At 38.7% G+C, this 27,088-nt stretch overlaps 1 protein-coding gene across 1 annotated transcript in view; it reads right to left on the bottom strand.

Annotated features, from left to right (window-relative positions):
* LOC126367077 (elongation of very long chain fatty acids protein 6) overlaps nt 1–27,088 on the bottom strand; it is a 92,317-nt gene that overhangs the window by 7,559 nt on the left and 57,670 nt on the right. The window contains exon 3 of the mRNA XM_050010479.1: nt 14,432–14,653. Coding sequence (XP_049866436.1) covers nt 14,432–14,653 — 222 coding nt within the window. The remainder of the gene's footprint in view (nt 1–14,431; nt 14,654–27,088) is intronic.

The following is a 27,088-nucleotide window of genomic DNA, read 5'->3' as shown; positions in this document are numbered from 1 at the left end:
CGTTTTAAACGGACACTACACATTGACGTTATCGTACACGCGCATCTGTGTGCGTGACGTCTTTATCGGCGTAACCGAAGGCCGAAGGACGTAATATACGATCCCGACGACCCGATTACTCTAGCCATAGAGGCAGCCAATCAGCTCGCGACACCAAACACTTCGGGTCCCCGATACCGACCCCGCCGGCGTGGTCGACGATTTCCCTCATTCAGCGCTTATCGCTATCGACCCACTAGGGTCGATTAATTCTTTCAAATATTTTTCCTCTCAGACGACGCCCTGAGCCGAGGTTCGCGCCCAACTGGGCACCCTCAGGCCTGTTGTCTTAAACGCTGTACCGGGTGAGAGCCTTCAGCGCTCCCCATTTGTCCGGCCAAGTAGTTAATGCCATCTGCGGCGTCTCACGCGATACGATTGCAGACTAATGACCGCGGGGGGTGAGGTGTCCCCCCCCCCCCCCCCCGGACATAGTTTAGTCTTCAATGTTATGGCAACAAACATAACACACACAGATGCGCGTGTACGATAACGTCAATGTGTAGTGTCTGTAAAACGAAGTGTTTTGTGTGAAGTGTCCGGGGTGTGGCTAGACTATGACGCGCAGGGCTAACATGCGCAACGTGATAAAATTATCGATCGGTTCAATCAATTTTGTCGTAATCGATGAAATTGCTTTTTTCCTAACATCGGTGTCACGTGATTTTGTTCGTATTTTGACAGAACGACATGACTTATTTGGTTTAACATATTAGCACCAATCGACAAAGCGACATAATTATATCGCGAGAGTCGATAAAATGTCCGTGACAAAATTTTATCACTTTCCGCATGTTAGCCCTACTGAACTGAACTCTTGGACTTTACCCCGCGCCAGGATCAGCCTACCCGTTTCCGTCCTCAATCCTCAACAATCCTCTATTGTCGTCATATTCATTCCACTATTAATAGGACAATTTGCACTGTTCGCGTTGGCAGTGGAATATTAAACTTGTGCTTGTAAACTCTACTATTTTACGGTTTATATACAGGGTGTTAGTGACATCGTAACGAAAACTTTGAGGGATGATTCAGGCCATGATTCTGAGTTGATATCAAGTGGATTTTTCCGTCGCAAAAGTATGGAACGGAAAATAATTTAAAAATACATTAAAAAAATCATAAATTTTCCAACAGGAAATTCCACTTAATATCAACTCAGAATCATGGTCTGAATCATCCCCCTCAGTATTCGTTACGGTGTCACTAACACCCATACCTACTTGTATGGCTACCTGTAGTACTGGTAAGGGGTGTAAGTGACATCGTAACGAATACTGAAGGGGCTGATTTAGCTCAGTATCCTGAGTTAATATCAAGTGGAATTTTCGATCGCAAAAGTATAGAATTCAAAATAATTAAAAAAATAATAAAAAAAAACATGAATTTTGCGACGGAAAATTCCACTTGATATTAACTCAGAATCATGGTCTGAATCATCCCCCTCAGTATTCGTTACGATGTCACTAACACCCTGTATATACATACACTCACGCTAGTAATTCCTCATGGACCGGGTAGAGCTTTTTGGTGATAAGCAGTTTGGTGGATGACGTTTGAGTAAGAACTCAATCCCTCATCATCATTATTAATTAATAAATAATTATCTCCCCAGCATCATCCTGTTTTTCACAGGGTCCGCTTACTTAACCTGAAGGTTTGACAGGTTCGGTTTTTTACAGAAGCCACTGCCTGTCTGACCTTCCAACCCGCGAAGGGAATACCAACCCAATACAGGTTAGGTCACATACGTCCGAAAACGCATTTCTTGGGAATGTGGGTATCCTCACGATATTTTTCTTCGCCGCTGACCACGTGATAACCATTTATGATCCAAACATGAATTTGAAAACAAATTCGAAAATCATTGGTCTAGGCTTGTGCTGGATTCCAACCTGCGACCTTGTAAGTGAGAGGCAAGCGCTCTACCAACTGAGCTACCACGGCTCCACAAAGAACTCACTTCCTCATTCCGCGAAAATAAGCAACTAAACGCGTTTTATTTTTTTAGTGCATAGAAGGCACGCAGTTTAAAAATAGAATAAGATATTCATGACAAAAAAACTGCTAAATTAAAAAAATATCATTAAAGAGGCTTAATTCGGAAAAGTTCCGAGGACAAACAAAAAGTCGTCGAGAACTTTCGAGATTGTTCCAAAATTGAACGTGTCATCAACATGTTGATAAATAATTTATAAGCAACTGTAACTTTGTTCTGCAAATTGTAAACGAAGTCATTAATATGTAAATAATTATTTCCATGAACGGTTTGGGACGTAAGGAAGGACTTTCAATGTCCTATTAGGCCATGATGCTTTTCACTTGACAGTTTTTTTAAAGCTACCATTTTTCATACATTTTTACCCTGAAACGAAAGATATGTATGCAGTAATGTAAAAAATAGGGTAAATGACTGGGTTTGAATAAAAACAACAAAATGCTAATCTAGAAATAGAAGCCAGTCTAACATACAAACAACATATATACAACATACATTACATACATTTATGTATGCCACTCCTCACGCCTATTTCCCACCGGGGTAAGCAGATACCATGAAACCCCTCGAAGCAGATACTATGGAACTATGGATTCCTGACATACTTCTCTTGCTTCCTCCACATTCATCAATCGTTTCATACACGCACGCCGGTTCAGAAGCCAGTCTAATATAATCAAAAATCAATCTCAGTTTACTTTTCGACTTATCTTCGAATTTTATTTATCAATTACGTAACAATGGGTACGACGTTTGACGGCTTCTATTGATGACGTCAGAGGAGAATATTTCCATACAAACTCCAAAGAAAACCTTCGTTTTTAAGTTGCGTGAATTCCGGCCAAGTAGTTAATGTCCATGTCCATGTTTTACCATCAATCCGCACTGGGCCCGCGTGATGGTTTAAGGCCCGATCTCCCTATCCATCCAGCTGTGGGGACGTTAATGGGCAGATGATGATGAGTTAATGTCCTCTGCGGCAAATCTACAATAAGTCACAAAAAAGACGTTTCGTAAAAAGTACCTCATTTGGCTAGGTCGTCAAGTAGACTATTCAGCCTTCAAGAAGTTTCGCGGAGGCCAAGGTTTGCGATTTCCGCCATTACCAGCATTACCGAACAACCGGTTTCTTCGGAAGCAAACAGGTGGCCGTTTGCTCGCTATTGAATGTAGCTGCTATTGGATCATTTGTTGACCAACAACAAACACAACAGATCATCGCGCCTGTAACCCCGAAGAGGTTGGCAGAGGTGTGTAGTAGGTTTAAATTTAATACTATCTTCGTGCGCGTATGACACCTTATGAGCGATTTCTTGTATAAATAGCAATAGAAATGTTTTATTGCGACCATGTGTTCGTAGAAATTATGGTGTTGTAAAAATACAGAAGTAAGTTTTATAGTATCAATATGGACCCGGTAAGGGCACTACAACTGGTAGCTGCAACTGCAACTATAATTTAAATCAATCAATTAAAGTAGTACCTATCAGTACGCTCTGCCAAAAATAGGCATACATATTGAATAGTAAATATAAAAAAACATTCTCAATACAAATAAACAATAATAATAATCTTTCAATATCAATTTTTACATTCTCCTCGCCTTACGGTTGTCTGGAAGAAATCGCTTTAGTCGCAATGAGGCCGCCATTTGCCATGTACGTAGTTAAGAGTCATTTGTAATTGTTTATTTTTATTTTGGTGCAATAAAGTATATTTGTATTTGCAATAATCTTTCAATAATTAAAAATAAACACGTCGTCATCATCGCCAGCTAAGTATGTTTAAGTCCCACCCATGTAATAGGGTGTGATGCTGTGAGCCCATTTCCATTAACTGGTTACAATTCCTGGAAACCACGTGATATCAATTATATCTATGATGCACACATGAATTCAAACTCTTAGGCTACGTTCACACGGCGACTATTCGATTCGATATTTTCTCGCTTACGGGAGTACCGTATACGGGACGGCTGTTCACACGGTGCGAGGCCCACGGTTTTTTCTCGTATACGGTCATCCCGTACACGTGACAATGATTAATAATGATTTATCCCATATTATGGGTCGATCCTCTATATGCGTGATAAATGACTCGATCGTAATCGGCAATCCGTCCTCCATCATAACAAACGACCTTAGCAAACGACGTTCCGAACACGACTGGCGGCTGCCTGCCCCCGCGTGCGTCTCGTGTACGAGAAACCAGTTTGTCCGTGTGAACTTCTCAACGTAAACGCAAGCGCCAATGAGTATCGCATTCGTTAAAATCGTTTCGATAATCTCGCATTCCCGGTGGTAAGACCCTACGGTATACGGTAAAAAATATGTCTCGACTACGCGATTTTCTCGTATAGACGCCGTGTGAACGATTTTAAAAATTGCTATACAAATTTGGCTGTCACTACGATATTCGATAAAATCTCGTATACGATATACGTGAAAAATGACTCCGTGTGAACGTAGCCTAATGATTTATCCCATATTTTTTTTTTTTTGTATTTTCGTCAGTGTGTCCTCCGGCATGGGGCCAGAGACTTTGTACATCCGAAAACTTATGAGACATTCATTTTTTTACTCTGGAGAAGCAGATCCATGTTACACTATTGGTGTAACACTTCGTCAGCTTCAGGGTGTGTATTGTTTTTTATTGAAAGTGTTGTGTGGATGTAGTATAAGTATATATGTATATATATATTGGTATATAACACATTAATATAAACAATGAGCTTACTCTACTGACAACATAATCTAGGATCCTTTTTTTTTCTTTTTTTTTTTTAATTATATTTTTTTTTGTTTTTTTTTTTTTTTTGTTCCTGTTTACGTATTACATATTTAGTTTTATATCTAGTTAAGTCTACAATACAATTATATCCCATGATATATTTCATTGTAGAGTTTCTTATACATAATTTATATATTGCTTAATTTCTATTATATTCTATTTAACCTATTTCCTTAATTCTATCATATTTACTTATAATGCTATACCATTCAGCGTACTCAATACACTTATCGGCATACGTTCCGATTATTTGTTTAACGCTGCAATATATTTTACTACGGTCGTACAAAAGTTTGTAAACGGAACTCTACTACTGCTATCCATAAGAATTGCGTTAAGATTCTCTTTTTTGAGATGCATATCTATCTGCATCTCCAAATCGAATCTCTTCCTACCAAATTTTGGGCAATCCAAAAGGATATGCCAGATGTCCTGCTTTGTGTCTGGGTCGCAGAAGCATCCCGCTTCGGTCCTCAATTTAAATCTGCAGAGGTAGTCCGCAAAGCCTCCATGTCCCGTCAGTGCTTGCACCATTGTCGGTGTGAACCTAGCCTTCCTCACGAAGCGGTACGCTGTTTTTGCATCCGGGAGGAAGACCTTCGTGGTCTCTGCTGTTTTACCTTCTTGGTATCTCTGGTCCCACTTCGCGATTGTTAAATGTCTTATCTTATTCTTCACGAACGAGGTAGGGCATCGGTCGTAGTGGGACTTTACCTTCAGTTTGAGCGCAGCTTCCTTGGCCAGCTCATCTGCCCGTTCATTTCCCGCTACCCCCACATGAGCCCTTATCCAGAAGAGTTTTACTGTCTTATCCTTTGCGCGTATTTCTCTTAGAGTTTTCCGTATTTTGACAGCTAAGGGATGGAGCTCTTTCCGGTTTTTCAGGAGATTTATCCCATATTATGGGTCGATCCTCTATATGCGTGATAAATGACTCGATCGTAATCGGCAATCCGTCCTCCATCATAACAAACGACCTTAGCAAAAGACGTTCCGAACACGACTGGCGGCTGCCTGCCCCCGCGTGCGTCTCGTGTACGAGAAACCAGTTTGTCCGTGTGAACTTCTCAACGTAAACGCAAGCGCCAATGAGTATCGCATTCGTTAAAATCGTTTCGATAATCTCGCATTCCCGGTGGTAAGGCTACGTTCACACGGCGACTATTCGATTCGATATTTTCTCGCTTACGGGAGTACCGTATACGGGACGGCTGTTCACACGGTGCGAGGCCCACGGTTTTTTCTCGTATACGGTCATCCCGTACACGTGACAATGATTAATAATGATTTATCCCATATTATGGGTCGATCCTCTATATGCGTGATAAATGACTCGATCGTAATCGGCAATCCGTCCTCCATCATAACAAACGACCTTAGCAAACGACGTTCCGAACACGACTGGCGGCTGCCTGCCCCCGCGTGCGTCTCGTGTACGAGAAACCAGTTTGTCCGTGTGAACTTCTCAACGTAAACGCAAGCGCCAATGAGTATCGCATTCGTTAAAATCGTTTCGATAATCTCGCATTCCCGGTGGTAAGACCCTACGGTATACGGTAAAAAATATGTCTCGAATACGCGATTTTCTCGTATAGACGCCGTGTGAACGATTTTAAAAATTGCTATACAAATTTGGCTGTCACTACGATATTCGATAAAATCTCGTATACGATATACGTGAAAAATGACTCCGTGTGAACGTAGCCTCAGTCGATAATTAAAACACATAATACCGGGTTCTTACCGCGTTAAAAACAGGGATATGATACTCCCGATATTTCAACACACCAGTCATCCCGTGATCATGGCATTTGCAAGTGTTAATACTAACGCGGTAAGAACCCGGTATTACGTGTTTTAATTATGATAATAACCGAGCTACGATGTAAGTGAGGCATTCTCCAAACAGGGTTATTGCTGATTTTTATTATTTTTAAATTAAATATAACCCTGACCTGACTCTTGAAAAAAATACCAATTGACAGTCATTTATAATATTGTAGGGGTAACCGGTAACCGTATTTGGATTCTACCGGTTCACCTCAGATGTAAGCGGCTGGGTTCGACGTCTGAGGACGTAAGTAATCTCCAAAATAAATATTAAATTATTATACAATACAATACAAATACACTTTATTGCACCAAAATAAAAAGAAATAATATCAACAGACTCAAAAAGGTTTCTACTGTCGACTATCAATTAGATAGTAAATAAATTCAATTTGGAGCTTTCTAGGACTTTCTAGTATTATCCCGTTTCTAACTTGACGATTTGCCAGATCCGGTTTTTTACAGAAGCGACTATATGTCTGACCTTCCAACCCGCGAAGGGAAAACCAGCCCAATACAGGATAGGTCACATACCTCCGAAAATGCATATCTCGGGAATGTGGGTTTCCTCACGATGTTTTCCTTCACCGCGCAGCACGTGATATTCATTTATGATCCAAACATGAATTCGAGAACAATTACGACAGTCATTGGTTTAGGCCTGTGCTGGATTCGAACCTGCGACCTCAAAGTGAGAAGCAAGCGTTCTGCCTTGGCTACCACGGGGACCCGTGGTAGAGGACGTAACTGAGGAAGATAATTCATTATGTCCATAGCGTTATCCAGGGGTTATAGCGTTCACGGGGTTCGCTTACCCAATCTGAAGATTACACTCCGTTTAAGTCTTTAAGATTTCGAAAGCATTTTTTCCTTTCTTAAGAACACTACATCTCTACATCTTTATTGCCATGCTTATTTCAATAAAAGAATTAATAATTTTGGGTACTAACGAATTGTGGGTACTAAATAAAAACGTTTTCAACCGTGGTATAACAAAGTTAATGAAGGGATGTTAGTGTTATTGAAGGGAAGAGAGGAAGGGGTAGACCTAGGATAACATTTATGAAACAAATAAAAGAGAAGGTGCAGGTCGTGTCGTATCGAGAGGTGAAGGTTTTGGCGGGAAGAAGAGAGGAATGGCGATTACTCCACCGACAAGAGCGCAGCTCTTAAATAGAGAGAGAGATAACAAAGTTGCTAATAGATGTTATCAGTAATATTTCCATACAAAACGAAATAGAATCATCCATTATGGCATAAAATGTTTGGAAATTACAAGTTTTAAACATGTGGTTTACTTATATCTACTTACAAAATGTTATCGAAATTGTTGTGAATTTACATAAGGGGCTTTACCCTCTGTATATTAGAATAATTATAATATTGTAAGTTAGTAATTTAAACATAGAGTAATGAACTCGAACAATCGGGTTTTTGTTTACGGCCGGTCACATGACGTGCAAAATCCTTCATAACTACTCTATCACATTTGTCAACCCTTCATTGACTCTACTACCCAATAACTAAAGTTTATACTCCGCTAACATCATCATCATCAGCCCATTACGTCCCCACAGCTGGGGCATGGGCCTTCCCTATGTATGGATAGGGAGAACGGACCTTAAACCATCACGCGGGCCCAGTGCGGATTGATGGTTATTAACGACAGCTAATGCAACAGGGACCAACGGCTTAACGTGCCTTCCGAAGCACGGAGGATCTCGAGATGAAAACTTTTTTTTGCGGTCACCCATCCTAAAAAAGGCCGGTCGGCCTTTGCGAAAGTTGCTTAACTTCAACAATCGCAGACCGAGCGCTAACATAGCGCGATTAAATTGTTAAAAAGTGGTTCCCAATCTTTTAAGATAACGGAACACCCTTCATTTTATGGAACCCGATACCAAATACCAAGTATTTTTTGTAATTACTTGGTACATGGTTTGGTTTAGTTTGCTAAAAACACTGTAATTTAAATAAAACTGAACGACCTTATATTAGAAATATTTCAAAGGTGAAACACTTTAACTTTTCATGCAACACATTAGTTGTTTTTAACGACTGATGAATGTGGAGGAAGCAAGCTTACACCGGTGGGAAATAGGCGTGAATTTATGTATATCTGTAACTTTAAATGCAAAGAAAGAAATTTCGCAGAACCCCGTTTTTCTAACGGAACCTAGGGGTTATGAGGTACCCATTTTGGGATTCGGTGGTATACAGGTTAAAGCCGAAATCAGACGGAAGATATATCAAATGATGTTCTGACAGCTGTCAAATTTAACATGGTATAAGCAATGAAGTAGTTGTTTCGGAACCGATCAATTCGTTTCGTGGCTAACACTAGGTATACTCGTAAGTATCACGCAATAATACAGCGACATATGGGTTGTTCTTCTTTTTTATCGACAATGATCTGTCCTTCGTTCTGCTTCTGATAAGTTATGTTTTAGAATTTTATTTCATGTTTTGATTGTCCAAAAATATAGTTATCTTATTATACTCAAAATCCAAAATACTAATCGGTTCCTCAATTAGTTATTAACGTAGCTTGATCGTTTTTCACAAAATTATGTGACAGAGTGGTAAATTGAAATGCTGTCTCCGATGAAAAGGGCCACTCTGTCACAATATTTTTTGGAATGCGCCTGCAAAGAAAAGTATGTTACCAAGATAAAGAGAACCACTAAATAGTCCTCTACAGACACATCTTTATATGATGTTTTAAAATATTTATTGTCGATAAAAAAGAAGAACGACCCATATATGGAAAAAAAATAGAAGGTAGTCACTGTGGTCCTGTGGTGCACCGGCGCCGATTCAAACCCCGGTACGGGGCTTGCGCCAATGACTTATTAATTTAAGTGCAACGGCCTCTGTGGTCCAGTGGTTGAGCGTTGGACTCACAATCCGGAGGCCCCGGGTTCGAATCCCGGTGGGGACATCTCACAACAATCACTTTGTTATCCCTAGTTACGACATTACAGGCTTGACATTAACTGATTGTCCGAAAGTAAGATGATACGTGCTTCGGAAGGCGCGTTAAGCCGTTGGTCCCGGTTACTATTTACCGATGTAAGTGAGTAATCGTTATATGAGCCATGTCAGGGGCCTTTGGCGGCTCAATCATATTGATGAGGCTGGTATTCCACCTCACAACCCACACGATAAGAAGAAGAATTTAAGTGCAGTTTTCACTAACACAGTTGGCTCGACCATTATAGACGGCGATACGGCTCGCTACCTATAACGTTGGTTTAACAGAAAGCTCGGTGAGGTGCGAGTACTTAGGTCATCTTGCGATAGTTGTACCTCTGACTACCCCAATTGGGATATAGTCGTGCGCGAGCTTATGTTATGTATCGATAAATACACTCTAGCGTGGTTCAGGCGGGTCAAGGGCCCGTAAAGGGCATTGAACTTGACAGCTGTTTGAATAGAACACTTCGGTTCCTTCCGCTTCCGTTCAGTTACCCTCATGTTGTACTATTGATCGAAAAGCACAATAATATCGTGACTATGAGTATCGGTGATAGTAAATGGCGCCAGCATGAACGTCTGGAATGGCCTTTCGAAGTTTTCTGTTTCGATTGCTATCGTTATAAATAATAAGCTTTTAACGGTACACGAAAATGGGTCCTTCCGACATTCAAAACGCCTAATTTCAAATAAGTAAAAAGGACAATTTGACTTTCTTTTTAACTTGTAATGTAACTTTAAAACAACGAATTACTAACATCTTTAAGAGTGTTTAATGTCTTAACTTTTTTTAAAGGAAACTACAAATTGTATACCCTCATTGATTTAAAAGATGTGTTGCTGTTGCAGTTTCTTGTCATTTCTTCTCAGCCATAACACCTTGAGAAATGACGTAAATTCGAAAATGTTACAACCACCAACCACCACCAACCACCTTCAACAAGAATAAATGGATCTGATTTCTGATTGTACCTACATTACACTGTAGTACCCTTTCACTTTTTAGATAATAAACACAAAAGTGCTGTTTCCAGAATACACCATCTGTGAGGGGTTTTGTGATTTATTTTATTTTATTATGTACATAGGTACACCGGCACAAATCATGAATCATGAAATTATGAATAGTCATAATTGTTATCACGTGATTACATGAATTGTGTTCTTATCGTGTGGGTTATAAGGTGGATTACCGACCTCATCAACCCGGTGTCAGTTGTTACCCGGTTTTATTATTGAGTCGCCAAAGGCATGGCTCTGACATGGCTCATGTAACGACTACATACATCATACAATAGCTTAACGTGCCTTCCGAAGCACGGATCATCTTACTGTCGGACAATCAGGCGATCAGCCTGTAATGTCCTAACCAAACTAGGAATTACAAAGTGATTTTTGTTGTATGTCCCCGCCGGGATTCGAACCCGGGGCTTCCGGATCGTGAGACCAACGCTCAACCACTGGACCACAGAGGCCGTTAATAAGATGCTCGCCCCTTATTACGTGGGACTTCAACATACCTGACGAGGCGTGGATGTATATAAGTGTTTATATAAGTATACTATTCAACTGCTTACTCCCTAGGTTATGTTATACTACTAATATTTCTTCTATTTTCAAAAATTCGGATGATTGGTTCTGATTTTATTCGGCGTTCTTGTTTACGCAAAAGACGCAAATCAGAAAGGAATTCTTTACATATACGCGAATTGAAGTCACCCATATAACTCTCCTGTGCTAGTAAAATAACATCTAAAATTCATCCTCTCTCCTACGTCGCGTACGTGCGTAGAATACTCAGAAATTAAAGACATTATACCCCAAGGGGTAGGTTTATGTGAAATTACATTCGGGTCTTATACTTACAAAGGGTAACCTATCTTATACGAAATCTTTTGTCTGCGTCTCTGTCTTTGTGCAAAGAAATAAATCCTATAAAGGGGGACGGGAACCATTTACTAGATTCATTGTAATACTTATTAGGTATAGATGAACCGATGAAGATGATCCGTGCTTCGGATGGCACGTAAAGTCGTTGGTCCCGGTTACTCTTACTGATGTAAGATAGTAATCGTTAGCTGGGTCATGTCAGGGGCCTTACGCGGCTCAATAGTAACCCTGACATCAGAGTTGATGGGGTTGGTAATCCACCTCACAATCCACACGATAGAAGAAGATTAGGTATAAAATACATACATAATCTCACGCCCGTAATTCGCAATGATACCGACCCCGCCGGCGTGGTCGACAATTTCCCTCATTCAGCGCTTATCGTTATTGACCCGCTAGAGTCGATTAATACTTTTTTAAATATTTTCCTCTCAGACGACGCCCTGAACCGAGGTTCGCGCCCAACTGGGCACTCTCCTGTTGTCTTAAATGTTGTACCAGATGAGAGCCCTCAGCGCTCCCCATTTGTCCTACCAAGTAGTTCATGCCATTTTTGGAAAATCTACAATAAGTCACGTAATAATTCGAGTAATCCCTAATAAGTAATTTCTTTCTGACCTTTTTTCTGAGCTATCAAACAAACCACAAATATTAAGAATTCAAATAAGTACCTATTTTGTCTTAGTTTGTAATCCTCAGGGCTTAAGAATGTCTTTGAAACTTCAACAATTTTTCGTCTTTGTAGGATGAATATGAAATTCATGAATGTTTTCTGGTTTAGGTCATAATTTTGGGCATTTACTTGAAGTCTGGAAGCCTGGAGTATTCTCAGCTATAATAACATAAACATAAGCTTATAACATCACAATTGGGGTAGTCAGAGGTACATTCATAGCGGGATGAACTAAGTTCTGAACTAATTATCAGGGATAACATTTTTGAATTTGTGTCATTTCGCAAGATGTTATGGCTGAGGAGAAGAAATGACAAGAAACTGCAACAGCAACACATCTTTTAAATCAATGAGGGTATACATTACAAGTTATTTAATAACTAGCACCTCACCGAGCTTCCTGTTGGACCAATGTGATAGGTGATGAGCCGTATCGCCGTCTATAATGGTCGAGCCAACTGTGTTAGGGAAAACTGCACTTTATATTAATTAATAACTCGTTGGTGCAATTTGGTTCGGTCAGGTATAATACGTTCAGCAAAAACGTATTATTTGTCCGTTTTGTACCTTTCAACATACCTGAACAGGTGTTGTAACAATTTATTATTCGTAAATGCCCTTGACCATCACTTGAGCAGAGCAAACAATGACAACAGCAATGTATTCAAATATCTATTTTTGTTATCGCCAATTAGTGGTCCGGCAATTATTGTTTGTGTATATACGGATATTTACTGATAAATCTGGTTTTGGGAAAATCTTCTGGAAACTTTAAACACATCTTAAGTCATCTTGTTATTGTCATAATTGTTAATCTGTTATGATAATCGACGAATCTGCAGTGCACGGTAAAACTTTTTAAGTTTGTTTTTGTACTTTGCAAATGTTTATAATATATTCTTATTAACTAGACGATTTCCAAAAAAATTTGGGATCTCGCGGGATTGATATTTCCAATCCCACGGGATCTCGAATTTACGTTCTCGAGTCGAGATTGCATTCCCTACTAATACCCCCTAGTAGTATTCCCTAGTAGTAGTAGTCAATCCACCCGGTACAAATGATTCATTTGTACTTATAATTAGCGTTCAGTTGGTTATTGTGCTAAACCGGGCGTGGTTCGTTAGCCTGTAATGTTATGTTGTGACCTAATTATCTATGACATGCATGCCTTACTCTAGCACTAAAGTGATACTTTTTTGTGTTTGCTCATTGAATCGTGCCGATTTTGACACACACCAACTTACACCTCTTAAACGTAACATAATCACATCATCATTTGGCATGGCGCCTATATCCCTGAAGCAGGCAGGCAGATTGGTAGCCCTTTTTGACATGTCTTATTGTTGATTTGCCGCAGATGGCATTAACTACTTGGCAGGACAAATGGTCAGAGGGTGCCCAGTTGGACGCGAACCTCGCCTCAGGGCGTTGTCTGATGGGATTATATGTGAAAGAATTAATCGACCCTAGTGGGCCGATAGCTCGCCGATAGCGATAAGCGCTGAGTGTCCCATGATTAATGGAGGAGGAGCCTATCGCCATAAACTCGTAAACGTAATACGATTTTAATGACAGCAGCGGGCTTAGCGCCGTAAACACGCAACTCTTTCTCGCCGCGATAGAGATCATGTCTTTTTCTGTGCTGTACTATGAGAGAGTGACGGGTGACGGAGGCGAGAAAGAGTCGCGCGCTTACGGTGCTAAGCCCGCAGGTCAGAGATATAGAACATCGCCTAGCATGAAATATACGAAAGATATATTATGTATCTTTCGCACAAAACTGACACTCAAAACCAATAGATTCCGCGGAAACTACTTTAGGAATCGCTGCTTCACTCCGTCTTAGATACGTTATTATTACGCAACAAAAAATACAGGTGCGTATTACATGATTTAGCGAAGGTTTTTCTGAAATGAAAAGGAAAAAAATATTTTCTAAAGTAAGCTTTTTCGGTCGGTTCAATCTACTTAGCGGGTACTCGCTAACCGAGATAAAGGCGGCTTACTTCGTTCTTCCGTCGGACCGCGAGAAATAGGATAAAATTTTTCATTATTTTCTTTTGGGAAAAAGGTACGATCACGAGTACTAATATGTATACACTTTGAAACCATGTCACATTAACTTTTTTGACAAATTAAACCGTTTCATTAAATATCAAACATGTGCGACAGGGTTCTAAAGTGGGTATATTGTTATTGCTCATGACTGTACATAATAATGATGGCCATACCTGTGGACGCAGTAGTTCATGACGACGAACCAGCGCGCGGAGGAGGTGTACTCGGTGAAGGAGTACCAGGTGTACAGCAGCACGGTGATGTGGTGGTACCAGTGCAGGAAGATGAGGGGTTTCTTGCGCAGCACTATGAACACCGTGTCGCCCAGCTCCGGCAGCTTCGAGAGGACGAACATCCACGTCCAGAAGCCGGACACTTTGTCTTGCTCGATAAAGCTGGAAAGAAAAAAAAAGAAATTTTTAAATTGTGAGCTTACATGGAACATTTTAAAGAGAAGGCGAACGTCGTGTCTTATAAGGAAGACAAAGAAATGGCCTTTGATTGACAAGAATGGAGAACGTTACACTGACAAGAGCATATACATACATAAACAACCTATATACGTCCCACTGCTGGGAACATGCCTCCTCTCAATCAACCGGAGGGGGAATAGAGCATACTCCACCACGCTGCTCCAATGCGGTTTGTAAAACTGCTCCCAGTGGTTGTGCATTGGACTCACGAACCGGCGGTCTCGGGTTTGAATTCCGATGGGAACATATTTCACGAAAAATTCAAGACACTTTACAATCCCTAGATCACAGTGTGTTATCATTGCAGGCTGATAACACGATTGTCTGACAGTAAGATAATCTGTGCTTCAGAGGGCTTGTTAAGCAGCCGGTTCCGTCTACTATTTACTTAAGTACGTGGAGACGTTACATGAGCCATGACAACTTAGCGGCTTAATCGAAATCCCAAAAAAAGGAAGATTTTTTTAAAATTGACAAGACATTGAAATGTATTAAAGTGCTGAAACCAATGTCATTTTTGCGTGTATGAAACGATTGATGAATGTGGAGGAAGCAAGAGAAGTACGTCAGGGGATCGAAGCAAATGGAATTTCATAGTCTCTGCTTACCTCTGATTTTATGTATATGCGTGTACGAATGTTATCTAATAAATGCTTCAGCATGTATGAGCTATTAAAGTAATCATATCATACGAGTACTGAAGATTACAAGTTCAAGGCGATTACCAAGAAAAGAAAATCACGTGTTATTAAAGTGGTTGGTAACCTTCCGTCATAAGGTCCATTGTGAATCACCCGAGGGTCACGTATGGTGCGATTCTGAGGTCTGGTAAACAATTACAGTGCCAATGTCAATATCATCATGCAATGCTATCAGTTATTTCTTACTTTTATCTTTATATGTAAGAAAAAATGGAATATTTACGGAAAGATATCTCGTGATGTCAAACGTGCGACCCCGTAATCGTAATATTATTATGTACTTTGTTGCTATTTAGAGTTCCTTTGGATGAGATTCACACTTTGATCCCCAACTAATTGATAATAAGGAATACACGTATTCCAGGATTTGTAAGGTGTATACAGAATGTTAGTGACATCGTAACGAATACTGAGGGGGATGATTCAGACCATGATACTGAGTTGATATCAAATGGAAATTCGTGTCGGAAAATACATGAATTTTTTTGTTTTTTTAAATTATCTTCAGTTCCATACTTTTGCGGCGGAAAATTCAACTTGATATCAACTCAGAAACATGGTTTGTATCATCCCTCAAAGTTTTCGTTACGATGTCACTAACACCCTGTACTCGTATACTAAAGCGAGGTGAATCTCTCTAGCGTTATCCTGTTTTGCACGAGGTATGCATACCTAAGCTGAGATTTGCCAGGTCCTGTTTTTTATAGAAGCGACTGCCTGTCTGACCTTCCAACCCGAAGAGAAAACCAACCATTTCTCGAGTATGTGGGTCTCGTCACGACGTTTTCTTTTACATTAAAGATCCAAACATGGATTCGAAAACTTAAATATCGAAGTGACATTAGCCTTGTTTTTCCCCTCTTACAAAACTTTCGAGAAAACACCTATTAAGTACTAGAAACAGGATTTTATGTCGTCATTCATCTTGCAAAGGAAATGCTGTTAAGACAAGTAGTGGCTTATGCCAGTTGGCAATATTTAGCGTAAATTCCTGTTATCAGCTTAAGTTTATGTAACGGAGACTTCACAAGAAAGAAACCTCTAGAAGCCAGCGTATGTGACAAGGCAGTTTCACGTAACATTGGGTCACAATTATAATCTATTTAGTTTTGCCCGCGGCTTTGCTCGCGTTAAATTCAGGGTAACGCGGTTCCCCATTCCTTATGTACCAATTTTTAGCTTCCTATATTGAACAGTGCGAAAAGTCCCATAATAACATTTCATCCCTTCTTTAAAGGGGTTGGGGGCAGATATAAAAAAAAATGATACTTGAAAAAAATACCCAAATAGTCCGTATACTTAGTACTTACCTACAAATTTTTAGCTTTCTACCGTGAAAATTGAGATTAGCATTTTGTTCATCATATCCACCTTAGGAATTTGTGCCAACAGTGGCTGTAAGTTGTCTTTATTTGTGGCTCTGCTCGCCCATTAGGCATTACAGGCCTAATTTTATATATGAATTGTAGAATCTTTAGACAAGTTACGTGTGGTATACAGGTTGATTAGGTACCTTCGCGAGACGTAATAGTTCAAAGCAGCATACCTTTTATCAAGACTTCCTAGATTGGTGTTTCTAGAATATTCTATAGTACTTAAATCTAGGCAAACCACTTGACGGGTCAAAGCAGGAAAATCTATAGTGACTTTATGTAACCTGACATACCAGAGATAGGGCTTGGAAAATTGGCAAGCGAACTAGACAGACCCACTTTCACAAAAAAAAAAAAGGTATTTACTATGACATAATACTTAGTTTCATGACGGATTTAATAGCTTACATAGATAGATAAAATACTTTATTCAGGACAATGGACACAAAATACAGAGATAAGGACAACATACACACACACACACACACACACACATACTTGCTTGTTTTTTTGTTTTATAAGTTAGTAAAATTCCCAACAAAGAAGTTATCGGACCCTAACGCTAGGGAGATGATGATGATGATGATAAAGTAATGATAATAATAATCGTGTCATCTTTTTATACAAAAATAAGCCGTGGTAGCCCAGTTGGTAGAACGCTTGCCTCTTATTTTGAGGTCGTAGGTTCGAATCCAATACAGGCCTAAACCAATGATTGTCGAATTTGTTATCGAATTCGTGTTTGGATCATAAATGATTATCACGTGCTTAACGGTGAAGGAAAACATCGTGAGAAAATCCACATTGCCGAGAAATGCATTTTCAGGGGTGTGACCTAACCTGTTATAAACTGGTTTTCCCTTCGCGGGTTGGAAGGTCAGACAGGCAGTCGCTTCTGTATAAAATCGGACCTGTCAAATCTTCAGGTTGGGTAAGGGGACTCTGTGAAAAATGGGATAATTCTAGGGAGATGATGATGATTATTATTATTATTTCTTATACTACAAGACACAAAACTTAAGAGTTAGAGCAAGTTCAAAGGTCAGCGATAAATCCGGCTTGTCAACATGTTATTGGTGGTTTGCCAACATCTGCACTCGCTAGCAATGCAGTATTATTATTAAGACATGCATGCATATACGCACCAATATTTATAGATAGTTTCTATGCAAAGGCCTTTTTGGGATAATGAAATTAAAGTCGTACCTCAAAAAAAAAAGTTATAAAAATAGTTCTATTTTTAAATCATCGCATTTCCGAATTCAAACGCATGTTCATCATTAGATTGTTCGCGTATCAGAATTTGAATTCAGAACTACTCGTGAATACGTTGTTATTTTGTTTTTATTTCCGCGTGAACATTTCCAAATCGAATATTTGATGAACATGGAAATTAGCAATCTTTGTATTTGGAAAAGCAATGATTGACGATTATTGATGGAATGACGGGTTAGATTGATGAAGTGTGGAGTACACTACACCCCCATTCAACTTGGTGAAGTGAGGCCTATTCGTATGGGCATGCGAGTTTTGTTCTATTAGCATTATTTCTAATGGTAAAAACGTTTTTGCAATAAGATTTTTTGTTGGCAGTTTCATAAGCCGCAAAAACGAGCGGTTACGAGTGGCGGAGCTGGTTATAATTTTCAATCATGGCGACCGCAACATTGCCGAATGCCGACCAAAACAACTTGATTGTCAGTACGGATCCAATCTTCAATATTGTTTTTTGCGCAAATGTAGTTTCTTGTGGAGTTATTTCGGGGAATACTTTTTATGTACGGTTAATGTGAATTTTATGACGTCTTGTAACTTTTGCGGACAGATGACTCGACTAAATCATATTGATGCATTATCTGTACGGTCACGAATGAGAAACATAACTGATGCACACCTTTATTACACACCTTTAAAAAGAAGTCCAAATAGATCGTAATGTAATGACATAGTAGTTTATTATTAAAAAGCTTTCGCGGTTCAATCCGTGAGTATTCCACATCGCTCGTGGCGTTAGTTACATGCAATACATATCAATACATATTTCCCACTGTGGTAAGCAGAGACTATGGAAATTCATATACTACTCTTGCTCGTGGTGTGAAACACTCTATAAAACGTAAGTAAGCAGACACGTGAAGTAAGATAAACTAATGATACTCTATTATAGGGTATTTGACTGGGTCAAAGATAAATTATAAAATGCTAATCTAGAAATAGAAGCCAGTCTAAGATGATCAGAAATCAATCTCATTTTACTTTTCGATTTATTTTCGAATTCTATTTATGAATTGAGTAACAACGAGTACGACGTTTGACGGCATTGATGACGTCACAGGACTATATTTCCATACAAACTCCCAAGAAAACTTTCATTTTGACGTTTCGTAAAAAGTATCTTATTTGACTAGTTTGTCTAGTAGCCTATTGCCGTTTTGACGGTTGTCCCGCTCATCAAGTATCGTATTATTTAATAATTACGTTAAAATAGAAAATATGTGTACTTTATTGTGTCCAAGTTTCGTATTAAGCATATTGACGGAGCTAATTGCTGTACTATATATTTCAAAACGCTCATAGCGAGCCGCTAGTTAAGGTGCCGTAATTGCTAATGAGTTTCCGATATTCACAGGTCACTCCCAGGTCTGTGAAGACACACAGTCCACATTAAAAACCCGTAACGCGTGCGTTTACGTAACCAGATTGTGAACACCACCGCTTAGTTACTCGACACTTATCGCCCATTAACGTGTACTAATTAAGTGCTAAAGACTCAAGAAACAATCTAATACTTTTTCAGCTGGCTTTTGTTTCTCACCTTTTTTGTCAAAACACATTTATAAACGGGTTAAGTGACACATTAAAAATATATATTGTTATACTTTTTATGTTCAATTATATTACAGAACTAATTGTATACTTTTAAACACATGTTTTGTATCATTTGAAATCGGAACCAGTTCCAGACTTCCAATTATGTAAGGTTTTAGATACTTTATTAACGACCTCCGCGATCCAGTGGTGGGGCGTTGGGTTCACGATCCGGAGGTGCCGGGTTCGATTCCCGGTGGGGATATTTCACAAAAATTACTTCGTGGTCCCTAGTTTGGTTAGGACATTACTGGCTGATCACCAGATTGTCCAAAAGTAAGATGATCCGTGCTTCGGAAGGCACGTTAAGCCGTTGGTCCCGGTTACTACTTACTGACGGAAGTAAGTAGTCGTTACATGAGCCATGTCAGGGGCCTTTGGGGGCTCAGAAATAACCCTGACACCAGGGTTGATGAGGTTTGTACTCCACCTAACAACCCACACGATAGAAGAAGATACTTAGTAAAAATAACACACATGTATTTAGTAAAAATAAAATATGATCTCTCTTTATTTCTCAAAAGAATACATTTGATTCGCTTACTGAGAAACATATGAGTAGTTTTAAACAACATTGGAGTTTGACTAATTGAACTACAAAAAGAAGTAGGTAGGTAGGTACTTAAATAACATTCGAGACTTACTATACTAATTACAAATTAAAAGAAACCTGCTTATTAGTTACACATCTCAATTTCGATACATTATTATTTAAGTATACTTCAGCCTGAGCAGACATGGAACACCTTACATAAATCTATAAAATGTTTTATTAAGTCGATTGGAATATAAGTAGGTACCTATGTTCTATACCTGTCTACTATGCGTTGACACTTTAATGTTCTATCCACTACCAACACAACATCCACACTACGAAAAAAACATTAAAAATGTTTAAGAATGTGGGCTTTTATTGCCTTTTTAAAGATATTTAGAGTTTTAGCATTTTTAGTAGGTAGATGGTTATAAAGCATTAAATAAAAAATATGTACAATTATTAAGGGTAAGGTAACTTATAAAGATAAAATTTGAATCGAAAAAAATCTGACTCGGACGGGACTTGAACCCGCAGCTCTTGGCAAGCCAGGACGAGCGTGTTAACCATTACTCCACCAGGTTCTCCTCCTATCCATGCAGAATTCTCCCGGTGGTGGTGTAATGGTTAATATGCTCGTTCTGGCTTACCAAGAGCTACGGGTTCAAATCCCGTCCGAGTCAGAATTCTTTTCGATTTAAATTTTCTCTTTTTAAGTTACCTTACCCTTAAATACTCCTGTTAACATTTTTTACGTCGATCGTCTTCTGGAAGTTTTCTTCTCCGTTTAGCTCGACAGCCATTTTCTTAGCTTGAGATTCATCATCATCATCAATTTAAGAGCCACGCTCTTGTCGGTGTAGCATTTTCCATTCCAGTCTATCAAAGGCCAATTCCTTGGCTTCCCTATAAGACACGACGTGAACTTGAGATTACATAAGTTAAAAAAATGGGTCACGCGGCAAGCGTCTCAAACCAACGTCGCCAACCTTCCTACCATTTACCCACCCTCCTACGGATGTACCCAGCATAAATAAACACTAGATTACGCCACATGGCCGACTGACCGACAGTTTAGAATACTTTAGAAAGTGGTCCATTGCGCAACTTGGAAAATCTTTGCGAGCCATGACGCGTTATTGCTCATCTCTCGGCTATATTGTTCAGATGCGTGTGATTACCAGATGTAATCTTACATAATTAAAATTTTTTTTAATTATTGTATACAAACATTTGTCGGGTTTGCGGCTTTTCTCTTGTCACGGTTGTGAGGTCGAAAACTGAACTCATCAACCCTTATCAAGGATAGGGTCAGAGCTATTGAGCCTGGGCTCACGATGTGGTCACATTACAAAAATGACTATGTGATCGATCCCCAGTTTGGTTGATCACATGATCCGTCCTTCGGAAGCCATGTTAAGCCCTTGTAAATACGTAGTCCTTTGGCAGCTCAATGACAGACCTGACACCTGGTGATGTTGGTAATCCATCTCATGGCGACAAAATAAAGCAAAACAGGTGGGCATATCCGGAACGGTTGCCTATATTATAGGTATGTTTCAATAACTACAAACGCACATATTTCAGTATCAGTCTAGTGCCAAGAGATACATTCCACGTTCACTTTCATTCCACTTACACAAGCAACCAAATTTGACGTCAGTATTTTTGAGTGCGTCTAAAGTCCACCAAAGCTGTTTCCTTTCTTATTAACGAAAGTCATTTGTAACTAGTTTTATTCAAATAAGATTTTTAGGGGCTCTGAAAGAGAAGAGGGGAGGCCTTTGCCATCAGTGGGATAGGCTTGGCTAGAGAAAAAAAAAACATTTACAAGTATTGACTCTGATTACACAAGTACAAATATAATTAGCATTGAGAACGCGTGTAGTGTAACCATTGAATTCGACTTTATGAGATTGAATTCACGTTTCTTCAATCACGTGGTTTCCAGAAATAGGCTCGCACCCTATTACATGGGTTTTATGTTATGTTAAGGATAATTCCTTTCACAATATTCGTTCCAAACAAGATTCTATATGTATAGACCGAAAACGGTTGCGTTCAAAGTGTATCGCAAAAACCTTTCACTGGTATTCCTTTTACTCTCTCATTTCCTAATAAATAATAAAAAAAAATATTCGTTTGAAACAAATTTCTTTATATAACCTAGAAGCGATCTGAAGTGTACGGGCGTGGTGGGATTAGAAAAAAAAAAACAGTATCTGATTAAACTGCACTAGTGCGATAATGTCATTACAGCACGGGTGTTTCAATAGGATGCACCTAAAAGCGATGCAATAAGAGCTAGTTTACGAGCAAGTGTGTTGGAAATATTAGTTTCTAATCAGCTTTTTATAGCCTAGAAACGATCTGAAGTGAACTGGCGTGGTGAATGAGCTGTGATGTAAGAATAACAAGTTTATTTACAGGATCGCATTGAACGCGCCCTTGTTTCCTCGAACCTATAATGCAGCGTGCTTTTTTATCGACAAAATACTTACTAGTGATATAAGTAAGTGGTACTTGACCTAAAAAGTATAATGAAAAGAATGTTAATAATAAGTATGGCTCAAACTCAACTCAAGTGAGAATTTGAAGTTCGAACGTCTGTTCGCGCGTTTTGGAGTAGGCGAAAATATTAATTTTTATTTATGCATTATTTATTATGTAAAAAAACAAATGAAAAAGAAACAAAAGAGTGGTACACTTTTTAGTTTAGTTTTTTCAATAATCTTTTGTTTTCTGGCCTTGACATTGACCATGTTTTTAATTGTGTAACGGTTGTTGGTTCATTGTTTTATGTGAGAAATATATTTTTTAAATATAAATTACGAATATACAGGTTTTCTATACCGTTAAACCAAACGGTATATTTTTTTGCTTTATGCTGTTCATTTTGCTATGTCACCTAAACAAGGATGCTGTTACAGACATCTTATGAAGGTCAATAGACAATATAGGAGCTCATTCGAAAATCTTTCCATTCTCCGCTTTCATATACGACAAAAATAATTATATCTAGTACGTAAAAGTAGATATAATATTATTCTATAGACTGTATTTATCTATCTATGCCCTGTTAGTATGCTATGCTATGTTGTCCAATTTTTCACAGGGTCCGCTTACCTTCACAGAAGCGACTGCCTATCTGACCTTTAACCGACGGCAAAACGAGCCCAATCACCTACACTCCTGCAGGTTAGGTCACATATGTCCGAAAACACATAGACTGTACCTATATACCTATTACAGGAATATAAAGGCCTTAGCACAGCCTCAAAAGTTGATATAAAAATTATATAATTTTCGTAGTAGTCTGCCTAATAAAGTTGAAAGATGGCGTCTATCAATCGACTAATAATCTTCGCCGCACTTTCATCGACCTTGCTTTATAATGAAAATCGATTAGTCGAGTCTGTATGACAACCGGCGCGAATTATATTGAGCGCTTTGACCAATAAGCGATACGAATGCTATCTACGTAGGTGGACGTCAAACGGCTATTGGTCGAAGGCCTCGATATAATTCGCGCCGCGCGCGGCGCGGTTACCGTGCAGAGCCTACAGGTTGGATAATTTTCTTAAGTGACACACAGTCTTCGGGAAAACAATATTTTATTTGTTTGTTTAATTTGCTCCGAGATTAGGCAGGCAAGGAAGAATAGCTACACAACCCAGTCAGATTTTTCTTATTTATCTAATTTCTGAAGGCCGAATCCACTTCTTAGGTTTTTTTTTCCTTGTCTTACACATATGTTTCAATTTAGGCACCTTTTACGTGGGACGTAAAATCGATTGAATGTCGCAACTTCGAAAGTTACTTACGAATATTTCGTAACGTATTGCTTTGGAGATGATACGCGAGTAGGTAATACTCCGACAGAGGTTTTAAAAGAAAGTGTGTTAATGATAATGCAAACGTTTTAAGTACTTACTAGATATGCCTATTATTAATTATACGGTAAACTATTAGAAAACCGTGGCGTACTTATTTACCTCAATTTAACACATAATTAAATAAAATAAAATAAGTCTGTAATCCATAGATGGACAATCTATCCGGTACTCTGGGTAAATTGCCATTTTTTTACCCTTCGTGCATCTGAGTAATTTATAGGCTATTTGAGAATATTGCCGATTAAAAAAAATGAGGTATATTATGACAATCGTTTGTAATATAAGAATATCAAGTTTCGTGGAGTGACGGAAACATATCATGTAATCACTGACTCTAGACTGTCAGAGTGTATATTAACGCTCTGTTAAGTCGAGTGTATAATAACATCTTTTCTTCACCATGATTACACCATCCTTAGAATAAAGATTTAAATATGATATTGAAAGATTCTAACAAAAAAAAAAAAAAAACAGTTTGCTTGTGATGATGTGTTATTTGGAAAAGAAGTACCAAATTATATATTTTTTATAATAAAAACATTATGCTCTATCATACCGATAAATAGTAGGCGATTAGGAAATCCCACATCATGTAATTATAGTATCTAAGTTACTTGTACATTATTAGATTATTACTTATAATGTAACTTGTAGATATAAACAAGAAACATTTCATATGTAGCGTATCTAATTAACGGGTAATTAGTTTCAAAAATAGGTATATACAAGGTGTTAGTTGCGTCGTAACCAATACTGAGGGGCATGATTCAGACCATGATTCTGAGTTGATATCAAGTGGATTTTCCCGTCGAAAATTCATGAAATATTTAGTGTTTTTTTTTTTAATTATTTTCCGTTCCATATTTTTCCGACGGAAAATTCCACTTGATATCAACTCAGAATCGTTACCCAAAGTTTTCGTTACGATGTCACTAACACCCTGTATATAATGGTACGAGTGAGACAAACAGTCCGTGCGCTCTCCCTTACTCCTCAGTGGCTTTCGGCCATTTAGGACTAAAAAGACCCAGAGGGGGTGCGGTCACCGCCAGATATGAATTGGTGCGGGGCGGAGTGTTACCGTCCTATGTGTAGTGTTATTTTTTTTCTATTAGGCCGTCTCCTTATTTCATTCCAGGCCTCCTTCGAGTGACCTCAAAATGCCCAAATCAATAAAATGTAATTAACGATGACACGCTACAAACGGTGATGGGTTTTACAGTAGTATAGGCAGCCATATTGCTTAGATATTATTTTGGCAATGACATACACTGTCGCGTTTGGAAGACCTGTAGGGCTAACATGCGCAATGTCATAATTTTTTTTTCTCACAATCAGGTGATCAGCCTGTAATGCCCTAACCAAACTAGGGACCACAGTTTTTTTTGTGATATGTCCCCACCGGGAATCGAACCCGGGACCTCGGATCGTGAGCACAACGCTCAACGACTGGACCACAGAGGTCGTTCTACTAGGTATTATTCTGTCCAGTAGGGCTAACATACGCAACGAGATAAAATGTTGTTATGGTCATTTTACCGTGTTTGACGATATAATTATGTCGTATTGTCGATTGGTGCTAATATGTAAACCCAAATAAGTCATGTCGTTCTGTCAAAATACGAACAAAATCACGTGGCACCCATTTTAGGGAAAAAACAAACTTATCGATTTCACATCGATAATTTTATCACGTTGCGCGTGCAGGGGCCTAATTTTTTAATCGCTCGCATTCAACAAAACCACTTTCGAAAATTTATACCCATTTCACATAGCACATGAGAACTTGTCATTTGCAAGATGAGACAGGTACATAATTATTTCGCACACGAGTTGAAAGCAAGCGATTCAAAAATAAGACCCTTAGATGTGAAATGTCGTATCCAGAAAGCTCTACCTAAGCTCTCCTACAACTATACTTTCAACTCGGCACTATTGCTCCTCGTGTAACCGCATCTTCAAATCGAAATTCGGTTTTGTCACATCAGAGTCTATCATATGGACTAGGAGATTTAAAGGAGTCGGGAGTTTGGAGGAGATCAGGAGCATCATTGCGTGATCATCTGTGCCCACCGCTCAGGGTGTGACGACTTGGACGTTTGCCGGAGGGACTGGCCGGAGTACGCACAGGACCGCGAAAAATGGAAAGAGGAAGGGTAGTCCTTTGCCTAGCAGTGGGATGTTGTAGGCTAGATTAGATTAGATAAAGGTAAATCGTATTGCAAAACCTGTGTCTGGCTATTAGACCATAATGACTATGTCAAATGTTTATATTGTAAAAGTAGATAAAGTTATAGACGATACACAAATAATTGTCTTTTATTTTTAAATTAGTCTATAATGAAATAGGTAATTGATCTGTGTATGATTAATGTAATTAAGGGTAATTGAGAAATTGTTTACGTAAATAAAAGTTTCTAGATGACGCCATTTCTGGTTTAAGGTTAATTTGAAATAAAATTATGTACGTTAAACAGGTTAAATTAAAATATAAGCATAGTATAGAAACTTGTTATAATACGAAAATAACAAAACATTAATTATTTGTATTATTTTTACATAATTTTAAGTATACTACAATTCTAATTTTAATTTACTCACCTATTGTTAATTATTCATCTTTTGCCAATCTCGTTCGTTCGTTAGTTAATTAATTACAGGTAATAAAAAGATTTTATAGGCACGTGGAATAAAAACAAGTTTACATAATACGTTAGGCAAGTGAAAGAATAAAATGAGACTTGGTTCAGCATAATGCAATAAACAACTTTCGTATCTTACTAATAACTTATTTTTATGTTTTTTACACATTACAATTAATGTAATTGTACATTAGCAATTTTGGGTCTTTAGTTTCAGACTAATCGCTTCGGAGTTCGATCCGCGGTGCAAACAACATTTATATATCTGGTGAAGACGGGTTGGAAGGTCAGACAGGCAGCCAATTCTGTAAAAAACCGGACCTGTTAAGTCTTGAGATTAGG

The sequence above is a fragment of the Pectinophora gossypiella genome, chromosome 5, assembly GCF_024362695.1.
Source record: "Pectinophora gossypiella chromosome 5, ilPecGoss1.1, whole genome shotgun sequence".
Classification (NCBI taxonomy): Eukaryota; Metazoa; Arthropoda; class Insecta; order Lepidoptera; family Gelechiidae; genus Pectinophora; species Pectinophora gossypiella.
The sequence above is the reverse complement of the archived record's forward strand: the minus strand, read 5'-3'. Positions and strand labels throughout refer to the sequence as shown.